Source organism: Balaenoptera ricei, chromosome 9 (assembly GCF_028023285.1).
Source record: "Balaenoptera ricei isolate mBalRic1 chromosome 9, mBalRic1.hap2, whole genome shotgun sequence".
In the NCBI taxonomy this organism is placed as follows: domain Eukaryota; kingdom Metazoa; phylum Chordata; class Mammalia; order Artiodactyla; family Balaenopteridae; genus Balaenoptera; species Balaenoptera ricei.
This window is the reverse complement of record NC_082647.1, coordinates 73,612,473-73,636,506: the sequence shown is the minus strand read 5'-3', so window position 1 is coordinate 73,636,506 and position 24,034 is coordinate 73,612,473. Positions and strand designations below refer to the sequence as shown.

The window sequence follows — 24,034 nt, the reverse complement described above, 5'->3', positions numbered from 1 at the left end:
GCTTTGCAACCAAATCAAGGTAAAGTCTTTTACATTTCCCATTTATGGACTTAACATGTTCACCATTGGGCTTTGGGAGCAGTTTCTTCCAATTCTCATCTCTTGCTAAATTTGAAGTCAATTAAAGAATACTAAAGAAAATGCTTTTTACTTACCTTATTTGAACCTTTTATCATCTCTATAGAAGGCAGGGCAAGTATTATTATCCTGATTTTACAAGTGGAAAACAGGTATAGAGAGAGTTTTTTCACAGTACCTAGGGGACGTGGGAGGGTGTTAGTACTTATACCACTAATTGATATACATTTCTCTTGGCACTTATGCAGTCTAATACATGTTACACGTTTATGTCTAGTCCTATTTCCTCACTTAGGCTGTAAGCTCTTTATCACCTGCTATTTTATTCATTCATTTAAGATGCATTGTGTTGACAAAAAATTTAATCAATTGTCGATCTAAGAAAGAAATGGAAAATTTTATTCGAGCCAACCTGAGGTTTATAACGTGGGAGATAGCCTTTCAGAAAGCTTTGAGAACTGTTCTGCCCGTTAGACGGCAAAGCACACTTCTACACGTTTTTGAGACAAAGGGTTATACATCAAATGAGGCATCAACAGTTTATACAATCCAGATATGCACTTAACGAAGTGAGTAGTGGTCATCATGACCCCTTACAGGATGAAGAAGGAAGGTTATCTCCTAAGGAGGTCTTGTTACTGCAGATGCACAATACACACTAATGGGGAGGGAGGAGGCCCAAATCAGCAGAGAAAATTCTTACGTTTAAATTTTTCTTGTCTTGCCATAAAATGTGAATTTTATTTCATCTTTATTTTATTTTCGAGTCATATGGCGGTTGCAGTGGTGAACTAGACTGATATCATGGTCCCAGCCTTAGTGACCTTGGAGTTTAGGTAAGGAGGCGGGGGAGGGGAGACAAACAGGCAATTAACATAAAATTAATATAAAACCAGTGCTTGATGGTGGTAATTTACAAAGATGGGGGAACTACCTTATCATTAGGTGGGGAAGAGAAGTAGGGTGGTAGTAAACTACTCAGAGGAAAAGAGTATAAATCTGAGCTAAAATTTGACACAGGAGTAGAATTTTCCCATGTGAGAGAAGCTGCCCTATTCCCAGATAGAAGGAATAGCATAAGACTGAAGAGAAAGGGAGAGGAAGATTGGGGGTGGTGGGGGGGGGGGGAAGGGAGGGGAGAGGGAGTGGGGAGGGGCAGAAGGTGGGCTGAAAGTGGGCTAGCAGCTAGTGTAAAGTGAGGAGTGGTAAATGAAAATACTGGGCGCAAATTATAAAATGGTTTGGTAATTTAAGAGCCAGATTAAGGAGTCCGTGTCGTCCTGAGGGAAATGGGGTGCCTGTGTGAGGCTTTAAACAGGGCAAGCTCATGGAGATCTGGCTGCTCCAGAGTAGGCTCTTCACCATAAAACTAAGCTTCCACAGGCAATTCTGAAGTTTCGGAAGCAAGGACGGAAAGACAGGTCCGAACAGAGTGATGTTTCGGCTTTGGGTCCCACAGGCCTTGGGGCTGATGTGATGTTTGTGGGTACAAGAGAGGCCCTTGGGATGACAGACTGAGCCATTTGGAAAGTGGTGGTACGATTTCCTGAATTAGTGATTACAGAATGAGAAGAGAAGCCGGGCTGGAGAGGGATGATGGTTTCGTTTTCAGAAATGTTGCATCTGAGGCATCTGGGCTGTTTTTTAGGATTGGGTTCTCTGCACAAAATATATTCCATAAATATTTTTAAATTTATTTATTGTACCGTCCAAGCTTGTAAACCTACCAAACCACCTTACGACTGGATATGATCAAAGTGTGAACCCCTAATAAATCGACATTCTAAATCCAATGAAGACGTAGCGAAAATACGGGTTTGCGCTCCCTTAAGCGACGGAGTGATGGTTGGCCTTTGAACATGCTCAATGCTTAACCACAGGCTCCTAGCTCCACAGGCGTCCAAGTGCGAAAAAGCGGTTGCCCCCTGCTGGTCAGAACTGAGTACTTCAGCGCCAGGAGAGGAAATTTCCTAGGGGCGTGGTAGCTGGTGGATGACGTAGAAACCCGGCGTCCGGAGAGAGGCGGTTATTGACTGCGCAAGCAGTGCGCGCCGTGGGAAACCTGACCAGCCGCATGGCTGCCGGTTGCTCAGCGTCTGCGCGGCCGAAGGCGGCCTCAGAAGGGCCGGTGGTGGGACCGGCCGGCGTCTTGCCTTGCCTAGAATTGCCTACCTACGCGGCCGCTTGTGCGCTCGTGAATAGCCGCTACTCCTGCCTGGTGGCGGGGCCGCACCGAAGACACATCGCACTGTCGCCGCGCTACCTTAACAGGAAACGCACCGGTATCCGAGAACAGCTCGATGCCGAGCTCCTGCGCTATTCCGAGAGGTACCAGTCTCTTACACTTTTTTTTCCCAGAGCGGACAACATCATAACGTTGCTTACTGCTCCTTCTTTGGGGCACGGGACGGGGGCAGCGGGTGGACGTCCTAATGGCGCAGCAGAAAAGGGGCGAATGGGAGGTCGCACCGGCCTTGGCGAGCTTACCCCGAGGCATTCTGGAGTGGCAGTCCACCTCGAGAGGCTAGTGCCTCCCTGGTCAAGATCTGTACAGAGTCCCTTTCATAGGCAAAGAAGAAAACGTTAAGGTGAAATGAATTGTGTCGGCGGAAGGGGTGAAGAAGGTCGCTCCACGAGAGGTAGAGGTAAGAATAGACCGGGGGTCAGGAGACCGGTTAGTTCTGTATGTCTTCTCATTTGACAATGTGGAATGCAGTACTTCAAAAGATTCTCTCTCACTATATAGGAAGTTATACATGAAGCATTAATACTTCGTTTAGTCGTTTATTTATAAACCACGAAGGGCGGTTTTTATTGTTTTGGCCCTGGTACTTTCCCTGGGTTCTTTTCTCTTGGACCTGATCAGGGATGAGAGAAATACTATTACTTTGTTTCCTTTTTAAGAGTAGGAAAAGGAAAGCCTATTGCTCTTGAAGGTGAAAAAAACCTTTTGATGCATTTAAAGTAAGATATTCGAAAATAACTTGAAAACTCTTAGAATTACAAGCGTGGAGGGTCAAGGGGAGGGGGCAGATATACCTTAATATTCCTCTAGACCACTTGGCTGGAAAGTAAGGGTTATAAAACTAGAGTGAGTGGATTCCCTGGGGATTCGTTATTACCCTTCAGGAATTTAATGAACCCATGGAAATTGCAGTTTTCCTATGTCAGTTTTCTTGGGTAAAGCATCCAAGGTTTTCACTACTTTCTCAAGGGATCCTGAACACTACACAGGTTAAGCATCTAGCATTTGCAGCTTCCTCCGAGCACCAGCACACACCTGTGTGTCTATTTTGTATACTAGAGACTTGGGATATAAAACAAAACAAAACAAAAACAAGATCCCTGTTTCAAGGAGCTTTAAGCGCTAGTAAAGATATAGATGTAAGCCAGATAAATCAATGAAATATTAAAATTTGACAGAAATCTAAATTAAGTTATAGTAAGAAGAAGTGAATTGGATCTTAGGACCTTTGAGAACAACTTGATAGGAGGAGGGTACTTTTGAGATAGCAGCATTCTGGGCAAAAAGAGTGGCATAAACAAATGGATAGTAGTTTTGAAGTAGAATACTTTGCCCAGATAATTGTAAGTACTTTATAACTGAAGTAAAGTTTATATCAGGGGAAAGACATTGGGTACAGCTGGAGAGGAGGGCAGTGGCTCAAAGATGGGGTGGAGGATAATTCAGAAAGGATGGCCATTTTGCTCTTCCCTTCCTGCCTTTGCCAGGTGTTTTTTGTTTGTTTTTTCTGTTTGCTTAAGCAGGAAGCAGGGTTACCACTTTGTCCTCTCAGTAACCTCCAACTCTGAAACTTGGCACACTCTTGAGACAGTGGTACCTGTGATGTCTGGGACATAAGCAGATTTGCAGTTTAAGAAACCACTTGATAGCATTATGTGATGGTTTAAGGAGGGTGAGACAGTAAATATGAAGAAAAATTAAGAGCTTGTTATACTTGTCCAAGAGAAAATTGATTAGAGAGGATGCATTTGGGAGATTTAAGGATATGTAAGGTGGTCATAAAATCTGGAAACATAGACAGATGTTTGATCTGTAACTAATTAATGCCTCCACTTTGACAGGCTAGAGGAATAGGAGCCATTACACCAGAGAGATGAGGAAATGACTGGATAATGATAATTTCTGTAACTGAATTGGACAGTGTGACCATGTGGCCTAAGTTGCACTCTGAACAGATGTGAACTCCCCATCCTACCCCTATTATTTTTGGGGTGTGCTAAAAACTCTATTCTGTGCAAAAGTGGCACCATACATTAAACTGTGCATTAATAATGAGGGACAAAACATTGAATATATCAAGAATTGTAATATCGATCCACCACTTATCATATATAGTTTATGTTTCTAGACTTTGGGGCCATCCGATACGATCAGGAGGACATGCTTCTCTTTGTTTAAGAAATTAGGAAAAGGGGATAATTGAGAATGGCTCTCATATTAGTTATCTCAACAGCATCCCCTATGTGACACACTATCCACCTTTTTTTTCCCCCAGTGACAGAATTTTTTAAAGATAATACCATTTCAGTTTTGAAAAGTCTGCTTAGAGAAAATGAGTAGTTTTCCAAAATCACATTACAATTTCTAAGTTATATCTTTGAGAGGTCATTAAGAAAAAAAAAATTCTTATCCCTTTTGTATATGACAGCTCTTGAGTTATTTGAAGGTGGCAAATATGTTCCCTCCCAGTAGTTCCAGAAAAGTCTTAAGTGTGCATGCAGTCTAATCATCCCTTACACTTGATTTAATTGTTTTCTAAATATCTCAAGTGAGGCTACCACTCTGCCCTGAAACCTACTTAGGATGGTTTCAGAAAAGCAAAGGTAAAAGAGGGAAAGATACAGTGTTGAGGTGTCTGTCTCTGTCTGATGATTTCTAGTAAATTTTATGCAGTGAGTTGCTTCCCAAAAGGTTTGCTGGATTTACACAAATTCTTTTGGGTTTAGGCTCTATGGTCACATTCCCCAGTCAGCAGTTCTGAACCCTGCAGAACTCAGTACGCCCTCTTATAAGAAATATTTTGCAGTACTACCTTTACTGTCGTTGGAAACACACTTTAGTGTACTGAAATGAAATTTAAAGATAGTATAATCTACCTACACAATTGAAAAAACATTCATATAGTGCTCTAATACAATACAATAAAATGTATTTCAGTGTGGTAATGCTCAAGCATGACTACCTGGAAAGAATAAAGCCTCCTTAACCTATACGTTGAATCATTGTGAATGTATCAGTTGCAAATGTAGATTGGTGCAGGGATCTTTGAGTTGACAACTCACATAACATACAGTGTCTATAGTGGTAAAATGCTATTCTGAAATAATGTGTACATTCTCAGTAAAGTTCCATGCAAAACAATCTACTCTTGAATTTATATATTAGTTATATTCCTGGAAATTTTAATTTATATTGAAACCATGCAAAGATTTTATGTTCATACACACACACACGCATATATGTATATAGTTAGGTACTATGACCGACTATTTATAAATGTTTATAAAATGAGGTTTGTCCGCTCATTTAAATCATGTAGAGCTAGGGACAGTTTTCATTGTGTAGGACTGTTTTGTACATGGCAGAATGGTTCCCATCCCTGGCCTTTGCAGTGTGACAACTATGATTAGTACCACAAACTCCCAAATGCCCCTTAGGGGACAACAGTTTTCCCCACTTGAAACTCTTTCATTGTTGATTAGGGGAAACAAAGTGCTAATTTTGTTTTTCTTTCTCATGTGGCGGTTACTTTTTTTTTTAACCCCTCCTTTCTGTTTTCTGGGCCCCTAATATTCTCTTTGTGATGGTATAGTCCCTGCTTAGGAAAGCCACATGCAGAAATTAGTAATTCAAAAGGGTGCTTTCTGGAGTAAGTCTCTGAGTTTATGGATTTCCTAATGTGGTATTTAATTAAGTTCCGTTCCAGTGACTCCTGGCTGTTTTAAACAACTGCTACTGGGTATAAATTCTTACTTTTATTCTCTGTGAACCATTCTAGAAGTTTGAGTTCACCAAAAATGTTCTCTGCTCTCAAAGGCCTTAGACTCCTGTCTGGAATCCAAACATGTAAACAAAGAGGTGAGGGAAATAAGACCAGTGCTCAGAGTCCTATAGGAGTAGAGGCAGCATGACTTCAGCCTTGCCTGGGGGAGTCAGGAAAGTTTTCAGAAACATGTAGGCAGTGGCTGTGGCAGTGAAGCCACCAGCTCAGCCTCCTTAGTAGTTGTAATTTTTTAAGAACTTGGAAATGACATTTGGAAATAGTAGTTGTCCCCTAATCCTGTATGTTTAATCAACATACAGTTTAAAATGTCAGAATCAGTTCTCAAAAAATGAAATAGTTGTATTTGTTAACATTTTCTTACACTAGCAACAGTTGCAGTTTGGGGATTTTTCTCCATTAAGTCATTGGCTTTAATATTCAGGAGCTTCAGCTTTGACCCTAATACTTCTCTTGCTATATGCCATCTAGTACAGAAATTCGGTAATGGTGGATAACACCAAAATTGCCTTGATTCAGTAATAATTCACAGAAGTAGACATTTTTCTTGCTAAGTCCTGTTTTTTTCTCTCATTCTAGCATGACTAGAATTCAAATGAATAGCAAATAGGGAAGAAGTGTCAACTTATTGCTCTTGCATAATTGGACATTTTGTTTCTGGCTACCTATCTTGAATAACTATTTTTAACTTAGCCATTATTTTGGAACCCTTTGGCGAAATTGAACTTCTAAAGTTGTTGCAGACTAATCATATACTATTGTGCTTTTGCCATGAGTGATTATATTAGGAGATGTATACTCTTTGGACTCAGAATATCTAGTCAATTAAAAGGGGATAAACAAATATCGTTTTTCTTTTCTTCTTTTTTTTTTTACAGCCTTTTAGGTGTACCCATTGCTTATGATAACATCAAAGTAGTGGGTGAATTAGGAGATATTTATGATGATCAAGGACACATTCATCTTAACATTGAAGCAGATTTTGTTATTTTCTGCCCTGAACCAGGGCAAAAACTTAGGGTATGTATCTTTTTTTTTTCTCCTATCTTTCTTTGTATAGTTATTTAGTTATGTAATTAGGAAAATTTTAAGAGACTGTACACCTTGGAATTCACAAGGATTGCTTTTGTAGGTAACTAAAAATCATTTTTAAGGAAACAAAAATTATTTTCCATCAGTTTAATGTAGGTAAGTTTTTTTAATTTTTATTTTTATTGAAGTATAGTTGATTTACAGTGTTCTGTTAGTGTGAAGTGTACAGCAAAGTGATTCAAGTGATATATATACATACATATATTCTTCAGACTCTTTTCCATTATAGGTTATTACAAGACATTGAATAAGTTCCCTGTGCTATACAGTAGGTTCTTGTTGTTTATTTTATATATAATAGTGTGTATCTGTTAACCCAGCCTCCTAATTTATCCTCCTTCCCCTTCCCCTTTGGTAACCATAAGTTTGTCCTTTATGTTTGTGAATCTATTTCTGTTCTGTAAATAAGTTTATTTGTATCATTTTTTAAAATTCCACATATAAGTGGTATCATATGATACTTGTCCTTCTCTGACTTACTTAACTTAGTATGATAATCTCTAGGTCCATCCATGTTGCTGCAAATGGCATTATTTCATCCTTTTTATGGCTGAGTAATACTCCAGTGTGTGTGCATGTGTGTGTGTGTGTACCACATCTTCTTTATCCATTCTTCTGTCCATGGAAACTTAGGTTGCTTCCATGTCTTGGCTATTGTAAATAGTGCAGCTGTGAACATTGGAAGCATGTATCTTTTAGAATTAGTTTTTGTCTTTTCTGGATGTATGCCCAGGAGTGCAATTGCTGGACAATATGGTGACTCTATTTTTAATTTTTTAAGGAACCTCCATACTGTTCTCCATAGTGGCTGCATCAGTTTACATTCCCACCAACAGTGTAGGAGGGTTCCATTTTCTCCACACCCTCTCCAGTATTTATTGTTTGTAGACTTTTTGATGATGGCTGTTCTGAAAGGTGAGGTGATACCTCATTGTGGTTCTGATGTGCATTTCTCTAGTAATTAGTGATGTTGAGCATCTTTTCATCTGTATGTCTTCTTTGGGGAAATGTCTGTTTAGGTCTTCTGCCCATTTTTTGATTGGGTTGTTTGGTTTTTTTGATGCTGAGCTCTATGAGTTCTTTGTATATATTGGAAATTAATCCCTTGTCAGTCACATTGTTTGCAAATATTTTCTCCCGGTCCATAGGTTGTCTTTTCATTTTGTTTACGGTTTCCTTTGCTGTGCAAAACCTTTTAAGTTTAATTAGATCCCATCTGTTTATTTTTGCTTTTATTTCCATTACTCTAGGAGATGGATTCAAAAAAATATTGCTGTGATTTATGTCAAAGAGTGTTCTGCCTATGTTTTACTCCAGGAGTTTTAGAGTATCTGGTCTTACATTTAGATTTTTAATCCATTTTTAGTTTATTTTTGTATGTGGCGTTAGAAAATGTTCTAATTTCATTCTTTTACATGTAGATGTTCAGTTTTCCCAGCACCGCTTATTGAAGAGATTGTCTTTTCTCCATTAAATATTCTTGTCTCCTTTGTCATAGATTAATTGACCATTAAGTGCATGGGTTTACTTCTGGGCTTTCTATCCTGTTCCACTCATCTATGTGTCCGTTTTTGTGCCAGTACCATGCTGGGTTTTTTTTTTTTGTTTTTTTTATTTATTTATTTATTTATTTATTTATTTATTTATTTATTTATTTATGGCTGTGTTGGGTCTTCGTTTCTGTGCTAGGGCTTTCTCTAGTTGCGGCAAGTGGGGGCCACTCTTCATCGCGGTGCGCGGGCCTCTCACTATCGTGGCCTCTCTTGTTGCGGAGCACAGGCTCCAGACACGCAGGCTCAGTAATTGTGGCTCACGGGCGTAGTTGCTCCGTGGCATGTGGGATCTTCCCAGACTGGGGCTCGAACCCGTGTCCCCTGCATTGGCAGGCAGATTCTCAACCACTGCGCCACCAGGGAAGCCCACCATGCTGTTTCGATGACTGTAGCTTTGTAGTATAGTCTGAAGTCTGGGAGCTTAATTAACTCCAGCTCCCTTATTCTTTCTCAAGATTGTTTTGGCTATTTGGGGTTTTTTGTGTTTCCATACAAATTTTAAAATTATTTGTTTTAGTTCTCTGAAACTGCCATTGGTAATTTGATAGCGATTGCATTGAATCTGTAGATCGCCTTGGGTAGTATGGTTATTTTAACAATACTGATTTTTCCAATCCAAGAACACGGTATATCTTTCCATCTGTTTATGTTGCCTTCAATTTCTTTTCAGTTTTTGGAGTACAGGTCTTTTGCCCCCTTTGGTAGGTTTATTTGCAGGTGTTTAATTATTTTTGACATGATGGTTAATGGGATTGTTTCCATAATTTCTCTGATAGTTTGTTTTTAGCGTATAGAAATACAACCGATTTCTATATACAGTAAGTCCCGTACACATGAACCTTCAAGTTGTGAACTTTCAAAGATGGAAACATGCATTCCATCAGCGTCAGGCGTGAGTGAAATCACAGCTTGCCTTCTGTCTCCTCTTGCTGACGATCCTTCAGCTCTACCATCTCCCACCTCCTCTCCCTCCTCCAGTCAGTAACTCTTCTTGCCTCTTCACTTGATGCCAGCCCTGGTATGCCAGCTGTTGTACTGTACTACTGTACTTTTTAAGGTATTGTACTGTAAGATTAAAAATGTTTTATTTTTTTGTGTTTGTTTTTTATGTATTATTTGTGTGAAAAGTATTATATACCTATTACAGTACAGTAGTGTACAGCCGATTGTGTTAGTTGGGTACCTAGGCTAACTTTGTTGGACTTACAAACAAATTGGACTTATAAATGTGCTCTCAGAATGGAACTCGTTCAAATGTAGGTGACTAACTGTATTAATTTTGAATCCTGCAACTTTACCAAATTCATTGATGAGCTCTACTTGGTTTTTGGTGGCGTCTTTAGGATTTTCTATGTATAGTATCATGATCCGCAAACAGTGACAATTTTACTTCTTCCTTTCCAATTTGGATTCCTTTTATTTCTTTTTCTTCTATGATTGCTGTGATAAGACTTCCAAAACTATGTTGAATAAAAGTGCTGAAAGTGCTCATCTTTGCCTTGTTCCTGAACTTAGAGGGAATACTTTCAGCTTTTCACCACTGAGCTTGATATTAGCTGTTGGTTTGTCATACATGGCCTTTACTATGTTGACGTATGTTCCCTCTGTGCCCACTTTCTGGAGCGTTTTTACTGTAAATAGATGTTAAATTTTATCAAAAGCTTTTTCTGCTTCTATTGAGATGATCATATGATTTTTACTCTTCACTTTGTTGATGTGTTATATATCACATTGATTGATTTGCGTATTTTGAAGAATCCTTGCATCCCTGGGATAAATCCCACTTGATCATGGTGTATGATCATTTTAATGTATTTTTGGATTTTGTTTGCTAGTATTTTGTTGAGTATTTTTGCATGTATGTTCATCAGTGATATTGGCCTGTAATTTTTCTTTTTTGGTATCTTTGTCTGGCTTTGGTATCAGGGTGATGGTGGCCTTATAGAATGAGCTTGGGAGTGTTCCTTCCTCTGCAATGTTTTAGAATAGTTTCAGAAGGATGGGTGTTAACTGTTCTCTAAATGTTTGATAGAATTCACCTGTGAAGCCATCTGGTCCTGGACTTTTGTTTGGGGGAAGTTTTTAAATCACTGTTTCAATTTCAGTACTTCTGATTAGTCTGTTCATATTTTCTTTTCTTCCTGGTTCAGTTGTATCTTTCTAAGAATTTCTCCATTTCTTCTAGGTTGTCCATTTTATTGGTATATAGTTGTTTTGTTGTAGTCTTTTATTATCCTTTGTATTTCTGTGGTGTCAGTTGCAACTTCTCTTTCATTTCTAACTTTATTGATTTGAGTCCTCTCCTTTTTTTTCTTGATGAGTCTGGCTAAACTTTTATCAATTTTCTTTATCTTTTCAAAGAAATAACTTTTAGTTGCATTGATCTTTTCAATTGTTTTTTTTGTTTATTTCATTTATTTCTGCTCTGATCTTTTGATTTCTTTCCTTCTACTGACTTTTTTGTTTGTTTTTCTTTCTTTCATTGTTTTGTTTGTTCTTCTTTCTTTCATTGTTTTAGGTGTAAGGTTAGGTTGTTTATTTGGGATTGTTCTTGTTTCCTCAGCTAAGATTGTATTGCTGTAAACTTCCCTCTTAGAACTGCTTTTGCTGCGTCCCAAAGGTTTTGGACCATCGTGTTTTCATTGTCATTTGTCTTTAGGTGTTTTTTGATTTCCTCTTTGATTTCCTCAGTGTTCCATTGGCTTAGTAATATATTGTTTAGCATCCACATGTTTGTGTTTTTTACAATTTATTTCCTGTGGTTGATTTTTAATCGCATAGCGTTGTGGTCAGAAAAGATACTTGATATGATTTCAGTTTTCTTAAATTGACTGAGGTATGTATTGTGGTCCCAGATGTGATCTATCCTGGAGAATGTTCCATGTGCACTTGCGAAGAAAGTGTATTTTGGTGCTTTCAGATGGAATGTTCTAAAAATAGCAATTAAGTCCATCTTTGTGTCATTTAAGGCCTGTGTTTCTGTATTGATTTTCTGTCTGGATGATCTGCCCATTGATGAAAGTAGGGTGTTAAAGTCCCCCACTGTTATTGTGTTAATGTTGGTTTCTCTTTTTATGTCTGTTAGCATTTGCCTTATATACTGAGGTGCTCCTATGTTGGGTGCATATATATTTACAATTGTTATATCTTCTTCTTTGATTGTTCCTTTGATCATTATGTAGTTTCTTTCTTTGTCTCTTGTAACATTCTTTATTTTAAAGTCTATTTTGTTTGACGTAAGTATTGCTACTGCAGCTTTCTTTTGATTTCCATTTGCGTGGAATACCTTTCTCCATCCCCTCACATTCAGTCTGTATGTGTCCCTAGATGTGAAGTAGATCTCTTGTAGACAGCATATATACGGGTCTTGTTTTTGTATCCATTGAGCAAGTCTATGTCTTTTGTCAGGAGCATTTATTTACATTTAAGGGAATTATCGATACGAATGTTTTTATTGCCATTTTGTTAATTGTTTTGGATTTGTTTTTTAAGGTCTTTTTTCTTCCCTTCCTCTTTTGTTCTCTACTCTGGTGATTTGATGTCTATCTTTAATGATGTGTTTGGATTGCTTTTTTTGTGTATCTATTATAGATTATTAGTTTGTGGTTCCCATGAGGTTTTCATATAGAAGTCTATATATGTACAAGATTGTTTGAAGTTGCTGATCTTTTAATTTCCAATATCCTGCATTTGTACTTTCCTCTTCTCATGATTGCTGGTTTGTGTGTGGACGATTTCCTGCTTTTACTTTATGTTTGCCTTTACTGGTGACCTTCCCCATTCGTAATTTTCTTGATTCTAGTTGTGGCCTTTTCTTTTCCACCTAGAGAAGTTCCTTCAGGATTTGTTATAATGCTGGTTTGGTGGTGCTGAAATCTCTTAGTTTTTGCTTGTCTGTAATACTTGATTTCTCTGTCAAATGTGAACAAGAGCCTTGCTGGGTAGAGTATTCCTTGTTTTAAATTTTTCCCTTTCATTAGTTTAAATGTATTGCACCTCTCCCTTCTGGTCTGCAGAGTTTCTGTTGAAAAAGCAGCTGATAAACTTATGGGGGTTCCCTTATATGTTATTTGTTGCTTTTCCCTTGTTTTAATATTTTTTCTTTGTCTTTAATTTTTGTCAGTCTGGTTAATGTGTCTTGGTGTGTTCCTCCTTGGGTTTATCTTGTATGGGACTCTGTGCTTCCTGGACTTGAGTGTTTCCTTTCTCACGTTAGAGAAGTTTTTGGCTATAATCTCTTCACATATTTTCTCAGGCCCTTTCTCTCTCTTCTCCCTCTGGGACCCATATAATGCACATGGTGGTGCATTTAATGTTGCCTCAGAGGTCTCTGAGACTGTCCTCATTTCTTTTCATTCTTTTTTCTTTAGTCTGTTCCATGGCAGTGATTTCCACCATTCTGTCTTTGAGCTAACTTATTTGTTCTTCTGCTTCAGTTATTCTGCTATTGATTCTTCTACTGTATCTTTCATTCCAGTTATTGTATTGTTCATCTGTTTGTTCTTTAAAAACACCTCATGCAACTTCTTGGTCTGTGCTGCCATTTTTTCCCTCAAGATCTTAGATTATCTTTACTATCATTACTTTAAATTCTTTTTCAGGTAAGTTGTCTATCTCCACTTCATTTAGTTGTTCTTGTAGGTTTTTATCTTGTTCCTTCATCTGGAACGTATTTCTTTGCCATCTCATTTTGTGTAACTTTCCATGTTTGTGGTCTCCTTTCCGCTGGCTGGAGGATCATAGCTCCTCTTGCTTCTGGTGTCTGCCCTCCTGTTGGTGACGCTGGTCCTGAGGCTTGTGCAGGCTTCTTGGTGGAAGGTACTGGTGCTTGCCCACTGGTGGGTGGAGCTGGGTCTTGTCCCTCTGGTGGGCAGGGCCATGTCAAGGGATGTGTTTATAGGTGGCTGTGAGCTCAGTGTGGCTTTAAGTACCCTGTCTGCTGATGGGTGGGGCTGTTTTCCTATCCTGCTGGTTGTTTGGCCTGAGGCTTTTCATCACTGGAGCCTGCAGGCTGTTGGGTAGGGCCAGGTCTTGATGCCAAAATGGCAACCTTTAGGAGAGCTCACACTGATCAGTATTCTCTGGGGCCTCTGCCACCAGTGTTCTTGCCCCCGCCATGAGCCACAGCTGACCCCCACCTCCCCCACCAGAAATCCTCCAAGACCCATAGGTAGTACGGCCCCAGCTCCTATGGAGTTACTGCATTATGCTGGGTCCCAGTGTGTGTGAAGCCTTGTGTGCGCCCTCCATGAGTGGAGTCTGTTTCCCCCAGTCCTGTGGCGCTCCTACACTCAAGCCCCACTGGCTTTCAAAGCCAAGTGCTTTTAGGGATTCCTTCTCCTGATGCCAGACCCTCTGGCTGGGGAGCCTGACATGGGGCTCACTCTTGTGGGAGAACCTCTGCAATATAATTAATTTTCCAGTTTGTGGGTTGCCCATCTGGTGGGTATGGGATTTGATTATGTCACGAAAACGCCCCTCCTACCGTCTCACTTTGTTTTCTTCTTTGTCTTTGAATATAAAATATCTCTTTTGTTGGGTTCCAGTCTTCTTTATCGATGATTGTTCAGCAGTTAGTTGTGATTTTGGTGTTTCTGCAAGAGGAGGTTAGCTCAAGTCCTTCTACTCTGCCGTGTTTTCTGGAATTGAGAAGCTGCTTTTAGTTTGGATGCTTGCTGTCTCTTTCCTCAGTGTGTGCTTGCCATTATCCCCTTGATATGGGGTGTGTAGGTACAGCCTTCCTTACATGCTCCCCGGACAGTAGGGGCAGCACATGGCACCTGGTGAAAGGTCTTGTGTGGGTGGCTGCTCTCCACTCCTGGGACACCGGGGGCAGGGCGTGTTGCCTGCTCGTGGGTCTCGTGTGGATGGCTGTTCTCACGCCCTCCTGGGACAGCAGGGGCAGGGCCCTGCACCTGCTCATGGGTGTTCTATGGGCGACTACTCTCCACACCCTCCTGGGACAGTGGGGGCTGTGCTTGATGCCTGTTCATGAGTCTCGTATGGGCTGGTGCTGTCTGCGCACTCCGGGGACAGCAGGGGCAGAGCGTCACGCCCGCTTGAAGGGTCTCGTATGGGTGGCTGCTCTCCATGCACTCCTGGGACTGGGACAGGGCAGGGCCTGGCGCCTGCTTGCGGGTCTTTTAGCGGCTGTCCATGTCAGCCTTAGGAGCCTGCCATGGTGGCAGTGACTCAGCACACCGCTGGAGCTCCTGTAGCGGTGTCCTGTTGTCTGGGAGCACTCACAGGGGAAAGAAACTCGTGGTGGTCCTAGTCCTTTCCCTGGGTCTGAGCTCTGAAGCCTGAGCTTCAGCACCCAGCCCCCACCCACACCAACAGAGGAGTGTCTCAGGCTGGGGAATGCAGTGTGGCAGTGCCGATCTTCCGTGCATATTATTCTCTGTTTTGCCTTCCGCACACCAGTTGCTGCGCTCTCCTCTTAGGCTATGAAGCTACCCCTCCATACATTCTGATCTCGCTGTTGGTGAGGAGACTTCCCAGGGTGTGGGAACCTTTCCTCCTTCACAGCTCCTTCTTTGGGGTGCAGGACCCATTGCGATTCCTTCTTTTTCATTTTCCTTTTATCCTACCCGGCTATGGGGAGGTTTTCTTGTGATCGGAAGTCTGAGGTCTTCTTTTGGCGTTTAGTAGATGTTCTATGTGAATCGTTCCACTAGTAGATGTATTTTTAATATTTTTGTGGGAGAAGGTGAGCTCCATGTCATACTCCTCTGCCATCCTGATCCCCTCCAGCCAGTCTGTGAACTTTGGTTGGAGCATTTAGTCCATTTACATGTAAGGTAATTACCAATATGTATGTTGTTATTGCCATTTTTTAAAATTGTTTTAGACTTGTTTTTGTAGGTCTTATTTTATTCCCCTTTTTAAATTTTATTCTCTTGTGAATGGGTGATTATCTTTAGTGTTATGTTTGGATTCCTTTTGTTTTTTGTGTGTGTATATCTATTATAGATTTTTGGTTTGTGGTTACCATGAGGTTTTTGTAGAGCACTCTCTCTCTATATATATATATCTATATCTGTATCTATATATATATATCTATATATATATAGATATATATATATAAAACACACACACACACACATATATATATATATATATATATATATATGTGATTGCTTTTAAGGTGTTAATCTCTTAATTTCAAATGCATTTTAAATGCCCTGAATTTGTACTCTTCTCCCCTCATGATTACTATTTTTGATACCATATTTTACATCTAATTGTTTTGTGTTTCCCTTAATTGCTTACTGTGGATGTAGGTGATTTTTACCACTTTAGTGTTTTCCCCTCCCTACTAGCTTTGCATGTGGGTGATTTCCTACCTTTACTATGTTTGCTTTTACTGGTGAGTTTTTGCATTTGGTAATTTCCTTGTTTCTAGTTGTGGCATTTTCTTTTTTGCCTGGAGAAGTTCTTTTAACATTTGTTGTAAAGCTCATGTTGTGGTGCTTATTAATTCTTTTAGCTGTTGCTTATCTGTGAAGGTTTTAACTTCTCCATCAAATCTTATGAGACCCTTGCTGGGTAGAGTATTTATTCTTGGTTTTAGGTTTTTCCCTTTCATCACTTTAAATATATATATCTTGCTACTCCCTTCTGGCTTGTGGAGTTTCTGCTGAAATATTAGCTGGTAGCCTTATGGGAGTTACCTTGTAGGTTATCTGTTGCTTTTCAGTGTGTCTTGGCATGTTCTTTGAGTTCATCCTGTATGGGACTCTGCACTTCCTGGACTTGAGTGCCTCTTTCCTTTCCCAGGTTAGGGAAGTTTTCAGCTATTATCTCTTCAAATATTTTCTCAGGCCCTTTCTCTCTTAACCTTCTGTGTCTCCTATCATGTGAATCTTACTGCACTTGATATTGTCCTAGAGGTGTCTTAAACAATGTCCTCATTTCTTTTCATTCTTTTTTCTTTTTTCTGTTCAGTGGCAGTCTAGGCAAGTTTTTAAACTCCATGCTACTAAAACTGACATGCATGTACAGAGTATATGCCCCATCCAATTTATTCTCTGTATACCATCAGAGTGATTTTTAAAGGGTTAAAAAAATTTTTTTTATGATTTTATAACTTCTCAAATATATACAAGTATAGTTTGTTCATATAGGATTCAGATGGTATAGCAATATATAAAACTGGAGTTGCAAATCCCAATAGCTGTGGGACCAGGCAGGTAATGGCAATGAACGGTAGGGTCAGGGCATCCATACTGTCCTGTGGAAATGAAGGGCCTGTGGGGAAGGTCTTTCAGTTGTTTGTTTGTTTTTTTTTAAGAGAAGGTGAAAATGCAGAAATTGATGTGAAATCTACTGAAATGTATACATTTATCCACATCACTTGATCCTTTCCCACCAGCAGTTCTCTGTGTTCATATGTACTTGTATATATATATGTATTTTTTCCTTTTAACTAAAATAAATGTCTATAGGAATTGTTTAGTCCATGAGAACTATTAACTAGCCCTTGATACTGTTAATTAAAATGTAGGTCAGATTTCACTATAACAAAATTGTAAGGCCTTTCTAATTTAAAACTGTTTTTCAATGTCATTTGAACTGCTAGAAATAGTACCCTCGCCCTCCAAACTGGGATCCTATAACCTCCATACTATTAAAGTTGGTGGTAGATTTGTACTTTAAAATTCCCAAATTAAACTGTCATCTGCTTTTTGTAAATTATCATAAATGTAAATATGTGCATGGAAATAACATTCAAATTGTACAGAAAGTGAAATGAAGTTTAATTATCCCTTTTACTCTATCCCCTACAATAAGATCCAGTCCTCAGATACATTTGACCATTTTTTTTCCATTTAATAATATGAGATATAGTTTACATACAATATAATGTATCAGGTTTAACTTACATAAAGTGCAATAGATCATCCTGTGCAGCTCAGTGAATTTTGACAAGTGCATATACCATTCTCTCTCCTTAGAAGTGACTCTCATGCCCTTTCCTGGTCAACCCCCTTTATCCTAGATACAAACACTATTCTGATTTCATTATCATAAATTGGTTTCACTTGTTCCGTAATTCCTTATTAGTGGAATTTTTCGTTATACACTCACAGTCTGGCTTCTTCTGGTCATGTTTTTGAGTAATATCCATGCTATTGGGTATATTGGTGGATTCTGTCTTCTAATCATCCATGGTATTCAGTTATATGAGTATATATATGTACTTTGATTATCAATTTGATTATCCATCCTCATTGATGGACATTTGGGTTGGTTCCAGTCTGGACCTGTTATGAACAGAGCTATTGTGAACATGTATTTTCATTTCTCCTAAGTAGAAACTTGAAGCAGTATTGCTAGGTCACAGGGTAAACGTGTGTAACTTTATGGAGAACTAATTTCCCCTTCAGTACTTCCAGTTGCTCTGCATTCTTGCCAACAATTGGTGTTGTCTTTTGATTTTACTGGTGGGCATACGGTAGTTTTTCCTTACGGTTTTAATTTGTATTTCCCTCATGAGCTCTTTTTCATGTGTTTCGGTAAGAGGGGCCTGTTCAAGTACTTTACCCCTTCTTAACTGGGGTTTTGTATTGTTCTTTTCATAGTTTTGATACAGATCCTTTTCAGGTAACTGTATTGTGAGTATTCTTTCCCAGTCTGTGTCTTATTTATTAACTTTTAATGGTATCATTTGATGAGCAGAAGCTTTTAATTTTGATGCAGTCTAATTTATCATACTTTCTAGATCCTATCTAAGAAACTTGGCTACCCCTCAGCTGCAAGGATATTCTTCTATAAGATTCTAGAATTTTTATAGTTTTAGCTTTTCTGTGTAGTTCTGTGATCAATCTTGGTTTTTTGTGTGTAGTACTTCCTAGGTCCTTGAGCTCCATTCTCTTGCCCATATTCAGTGTTCTCAACCCATACACTGAAAAGACTTTCCTTTGCTCATTGAGTATTTTTTAATTGAAAACTTTGTCTTTTGTAACAGTTTTAGAAAAATTGAATGGGAAGTATAGCATTCTCATATACATCACCTCCTTCCACACCCCTCCCCCCCAAAAAAACTCACATAAACATACTATTTCAGTTATTATTGACATACATACAGATGTGGTACATTTGTTAACAATTGTTGAGCCAATATCAATACATTATTAAAGTCAATAGTTTACAGTAGAGTTCACTCTTTGTATTGTACATTCTATGAGTTTTGACAAAGGTATAATGACATGTATCCAACATTACAGTATCCTATGGAATAATTGGTCACTCCTCTAAAAATCCTCTGTGCTCTACCTATTCATTGCTCCCTCCCTCCCTTGGAAACCATGGCAACTACTTTTTTTTTTAACTGTCTCCATAGTTTTGCCTTTTCCAGAATGTCATATAGTGGAATCACAGAGTATGTAACCTTTTCAGATTGGCTTCTTTCACGTACAGATATGTGTTTAAGGTTCCTCCATGTCTTTTTCTTCGCTTGATAGCTTATTGCTTTTTATTGCTGAATAATATTCTAATGTATAGATGTAGCACAGATTCTTCAGACCATCCAGAAGGTACCATTCTGGACTCCAGACTCCTTATAAGGAGACAAGTAAGTTTTATTCTGTCACATGTGGAAGGAGGTACTGCCATTGAACAACACTGTATATGTGTTAATATTTCTTATAGTTTTATAATTCAAAATATGTGATTTTTAAAAAAATGCTTCAGGTTTTCATTCATATTATATATGTTGATTCCTAGGGGAATAGAAAACTAAGTTTCTTGGAAATTTTCATTTTAACCTTAAAAATCATATATAGTATTGTTATTTAGTTTTAAAGCTTCTAGTAATGTTATGGTTTAGTTAAAATAGCCATGCTCAAGGTGAGCTTTCTAAAAACTCTACAGTGTTCCTAAAGTGGTATTTTAGTGTAACGTGGTAAGTTTTAAATGAGGATCAACTTTTTCGATATTGAATTGTACCATTATTTTGATATTTTCTATTTGAAGATCACTTTGAAGATTGTAAAGTTTGTTTCACCTTTTAACTCTTTGGCTCTCTTCTTGATGTAATATTCTTTTTTCCTTCTTCTCAGGGTACAGTTAATAAAGTGTCTTCCAGCCACATTGGCTGTTTAGTACACGGGTGCTTCAATGCCTCCATTCCTAAGCCTGAGCAGATGCCAGCCGAGCAGTGGCAGACTCTGGAGATAAACATGGGTGATGAACTAGAATTTGAAGTATTTCGTTTAGACTCAGATGCTGCTGGAGTATTCTGCATTCGGGGAAAACTAAATATCACTAGGTCAGTTCCTAATCACATTATTATCATTTTGATACTTAATCGTTTCTATTAATTCTGAATTTAGGGAACATAAGTCCTGCTTTTAAAAAGTTAATTTTTTTACTGGAATATTTGTACTTCCAAACCGTAAAGTCAATGTAAGTATGAATCATAAGTGCTGTGACAGTGCATTGAATATTCTAAAGCTCTGCATCTAACTGGTCTGTATTTTATTAATTCAATTTTTTATTGTCTAGTTTGTTGGTAATCTTTTTAAAAGTTGATCCCTGAACTTGAGACTACTAGAAGCTTAATCATATTGCATAACTATTACCCTTTTGTTTTTACACAGTTGAAACAAATAATTTATTTTATTATTGTCACTATAGCAGGTAGATCATTTAATTTCTGTATTTTTCTTGTAAGAATTACTTTGAGCCTGAGCCTGGGTTCATGGGAGCCAAGTTAATGGCATGGGGGGGAAAAAAAAACTCTTGGCATCCTGTGTTAGCAACTTTTTCTAGATTCTGCCTTGATAAGGCCTTGATAAGTAACAAGAGTATGGGTTAAAGTTCTACAGCAGCTGTCCAAAAGAACTTTCTGTGATGATAGAAATGTGCTATATTTGTGCAATATAGCTTGTTGCTCAAGCCTCACTCTTGAGGAAGTGAATTTTTTAAGTTATCTTATTGAAATTCCTTAAATTTAAATAGTTATAGGTGGCTAGTGCTACTGTATGGGACAGCAGTTCTATAGAGAGAGGGCTACTTCATTGATCCTTGTTTTTATAAAATATTCACAACTTTGAAGTCATACTGCTTCAGCATAGGTTAAGAAGAACAATGAACTATTACTTGAAACAAGGATTGAGGTAGTAGATGGGGAACTCCAATACTTTGATAGATACAAGAAGTTTTTTTCTTTTTTTCCTATCAAATGTCACTGGTTTGGCTGATAAGGCTGGGTATGGTGATGATGTTTAGTGTTCAGTTTGGTTTTCTGAACCAAGCTAAAATTTAGAAGCCATGTTTTTGACAAAAGTTTGTCATTTTTATGTGTGAAACAAACAGTCTGGGAAAAGTACTTGGGAAACAAAAAATTTAACATTTCCAAGACATGTCAATGTGCTGGGAGATAATAGGATAGAATATTTGAAATTTGTGTCCTGGGTATGTTATCTTGTACTACTGTCATTATTTAGACAAACCTTAGCATGTGGGGAATATTCTTGATCTTATTTTGTTCTTTCATTTTTGCTTAATGTTCTGTAAATTTTTTAAATTGTTAATTTATAGTTTACAAACCAAGTGCTCTGCAGTTTCTGAAGAAGTAACAGAAACTGGCACTGAAGAAGCTACTGAAAAACCTCGAAAGAAGAAAAAGAAAAAGAAAAAGAAGAAAGACCCAGAGCCATATGAAGTGGAAGGTGGTACCACAGAGCTAGCAGATTTTGCAGATGTTACCATGAAGGAAGAAACAGATCTGCAGATTAATAACAATGTGAGTGGCCTCTGGGAGGAAGAGCCAAAGAAGAAGAAGAAGAAGAAGAAAAAGCACCAGGACCCTGTTTTCCAAGGCAGTGACTCTAGTGGTTACCAAAGTGACCATAAAAAGAAAAAAAAGAAAAGAAAGCACAGTGAGGAGGCTGAATTTACACCACCACTTTTGGAACATGCACCAAAAAAGAAAAGGGAAAAGTAATTTTCTTTAGTGCATTTTTAAATACAATTTGGTTTTTTAAAAATTGATTTACACAAAACAGGTGACTGACTATGAAATGTTTTGTATTCCAATACTTTGCAAAACAGGGAACATTTGATTAGGAGTTGAGTTTTTGGTGCTAAAATTACAAAACTGATAATTTGGGAAATGCCAGTATTATTAAAGTGCCATTTTACTGTATACAGAATAGAAAGGTAAGAGCTGCCCTCAATCTCAACTCCTTCATTCTTCCAGTGTATACATTCTAAATAAAATGATTTCTACAGTCCACAAAAGGACTTTTAAAATACAATGTTATTTCATACAGAATGAGTTTTGAGCTTGGTTTTTGGTTTTTTTTGTTGTTGTTACAGGTTTCACATTTCGTCATGATGTTACATGACATGCTATTTTGCTTTGTTTAAATTACCAGTTTTAGGATTTCTTTTATCATGGCTACTACAGTATTTCTACTGTTTAACTTAGAATGGTTTGCCAAAGGAGTTTCTGAAGTTTCCAGAGCTCTTACGAACCTTGCCACTACTGACTGTGTGGTAGGAAACAATATTCACTATCTCTTCTTCTAGGTGCATGCATGTTGTTTTCCTTTTTCTCTCAGTCTAAGAGGTTGAGGGAGAGGCTGTTTTCTGACACTTGTTCATTTGTGCCTCAACCATTCTGCTTTTGTTGTGTGTGGGAGAGGAGGAGAGTCTGCTGAAGACAGGAAAAATGTGATTCTGACTAGTGAGGAATTTCCCTACTTTTAATATTTGAGTTAAGCTACTAGAAATTATTAGGAAGAGAAAACAGCTATTCACTGCTTTCACTGAGAAAATGTGGAATATGTCTTAACTATTGGAAGACAATGAAGAATGAAATGACAAGCTGGTTCAGCCTGATAATCAATGCAAGGTCGTAATTTAACAGGTGTTTGATGATCTGTGTGTAAAACACATTCTACTAAGGTCCAGGGGTATAATGGCAAACAAGGTAGAAATAATTCCTTCCCTCATGGAATGCCATAGGAAAAACAGATGCACATACACAATATAAGTAAGAAAATACAGAAAATTACTAATTGTGGTAAGTGCTACAAAGAAAAAGAAGATTGTCTACTCACTGTTAGTTGTGATCCATGGCAGCCACTGTCATTGCCATTTATCTCGTATGAGACATAGTACTGGTCTTACATTGTTTAATGTTTGTTAATGTATGGGTTCCCATAGTAGTAGATCCAAATCTGTAATGATAGAATATAGAATTTGGAGAGTGGCAGTCATTCACAGTGTTTGTCTAAAAGCACATGTGCCAGACAGTGGAAATGTGCAGGCCAGTGTCTTTCCTTATCATTAGGTTCATGTGGGTATTTAGCCCTCAAAATGTAGCTAGTCCAAATAGAGATGAGGTATCAGTATAAAATACACACCAGATTTTGAAGATGTACAAAGAAAGAATGTAAAATATCTCAATTTTGTATATTGGTGAGATTATAATATTTTGGTACACTGGGGTAAATAAAATGTTACAATTAAATCAGCTTTTTTCATTTTTTTTTAAAGATTAAAAATTGCATCTGAGGGGCCCACCTTATCTTTGTTTTGGACAGCACTGGTTTAAAGGAAGGATGAGTTGAAAAAGATTTAAAACAAGCTATACCCTATTCTCAAGAGTTTAATGTAGTACCATACCCAGAAAATGTCTTATAAATGTCTTATAAATACTTCCTTTAAATTTTTAAATTTAAATACATAATTATAATCATGTCTGACTTAATGTGAAAAATTAATGTTTAGTGAAACAATTCTAAATCGCTTCTGGTAAATACCAAGGAAGCTGTTAAATTAATGCTATTCATGGAAAAATACTTTGTGGCTTAGCAAAGTAAATTCCTGCATATTTATTGTATTTTGCTTCAGTTGCTGCTTCTGTTAATGTTGTATTTTAAAATAATTTGCATCTTTGAAGAAAAACGTATGCTGAACTTGAAACTAGATTTATTCATGGTTTTTCACAATGTCAGTAGCTTTGAAAAGGCAGATCTGGTCATTTGCCTTGCCTAGAATAAAGTAACAATGACAGTTGTTTTCATCTGATACAGAAACCTCTGATGATGGTATCTTCCATATAGCCTTCAAAACACTTCTCACGTGCTACACTAATGTAGGTTTTTCCTTTTTATCTTGGAATTTGCTCATTAAAATCCTCTAGCCTAGACTAGACCCCTTATCCTCTCTTCAGTTCCTATTAATCATTAAAAGGAAGTCTGAAATGTTTTCAGGACTCTGGTCACCACACCACCAATCACACCCTCTATCAAGGGGATAATGGCCAGC

At 38.1% G+C, this 24,034-nt stretch overlaps 1 protein-coding gene across 1 annotated transcript; it reads left to right on the top strand.

Annotated features, from left to right (window-relative positions):
* Nucleotides 1-1,957: 1,957 nt before the first annotated feature.
* Nucleotides 1,958-23,234, top strand: POLR1F (RNA polymerase I subunit F). The gene is made up of 4 exons (XM_059932843.1): nt 1,958-2,406; nt 6,983-7,124; nt 19,813-20,021; nt 21,296-23,234. The coding sequence occupies exons 1-4, from the start codon at nt 2,153-2,155 to the stop codon at nt 21,699-21,701; spliced, it is 1,011 nt and encodes a 336-aa protein (XP_059788826.1). The 5' UTR covers nt 1,958-2,152; the 3' UTR covers nt 21,702-23,234.
* Nucleotides 23,235-24,034: the final 800 nt, after the last annotated feature.

Bases quoted from the DNA above. Each gene is read 5' to 3' on its own strand.
- POLR1F (XM_059932843.1), top strand. From the start codon at position 2,153: ATGGCTGCCGGTTGCTCAGCGTCTGCGCGGCCGAAGGCGGCCTCAGAA. The intron at 2,407-6,982 runs GTACCAGTCTCT...TTTTTTTTACAG, and splicing joins CTCCTGCGCTATTCCGAGAG to CCTTTTAGGTGTACCCATTG. The intron at 7,125-19,812 runs GTATGTATCTTT...CCTTCTTCTCAG, and splicing joins AACCAGGGCAAAAACTTAGG to GGTACAGTTAATAAAGTGTC.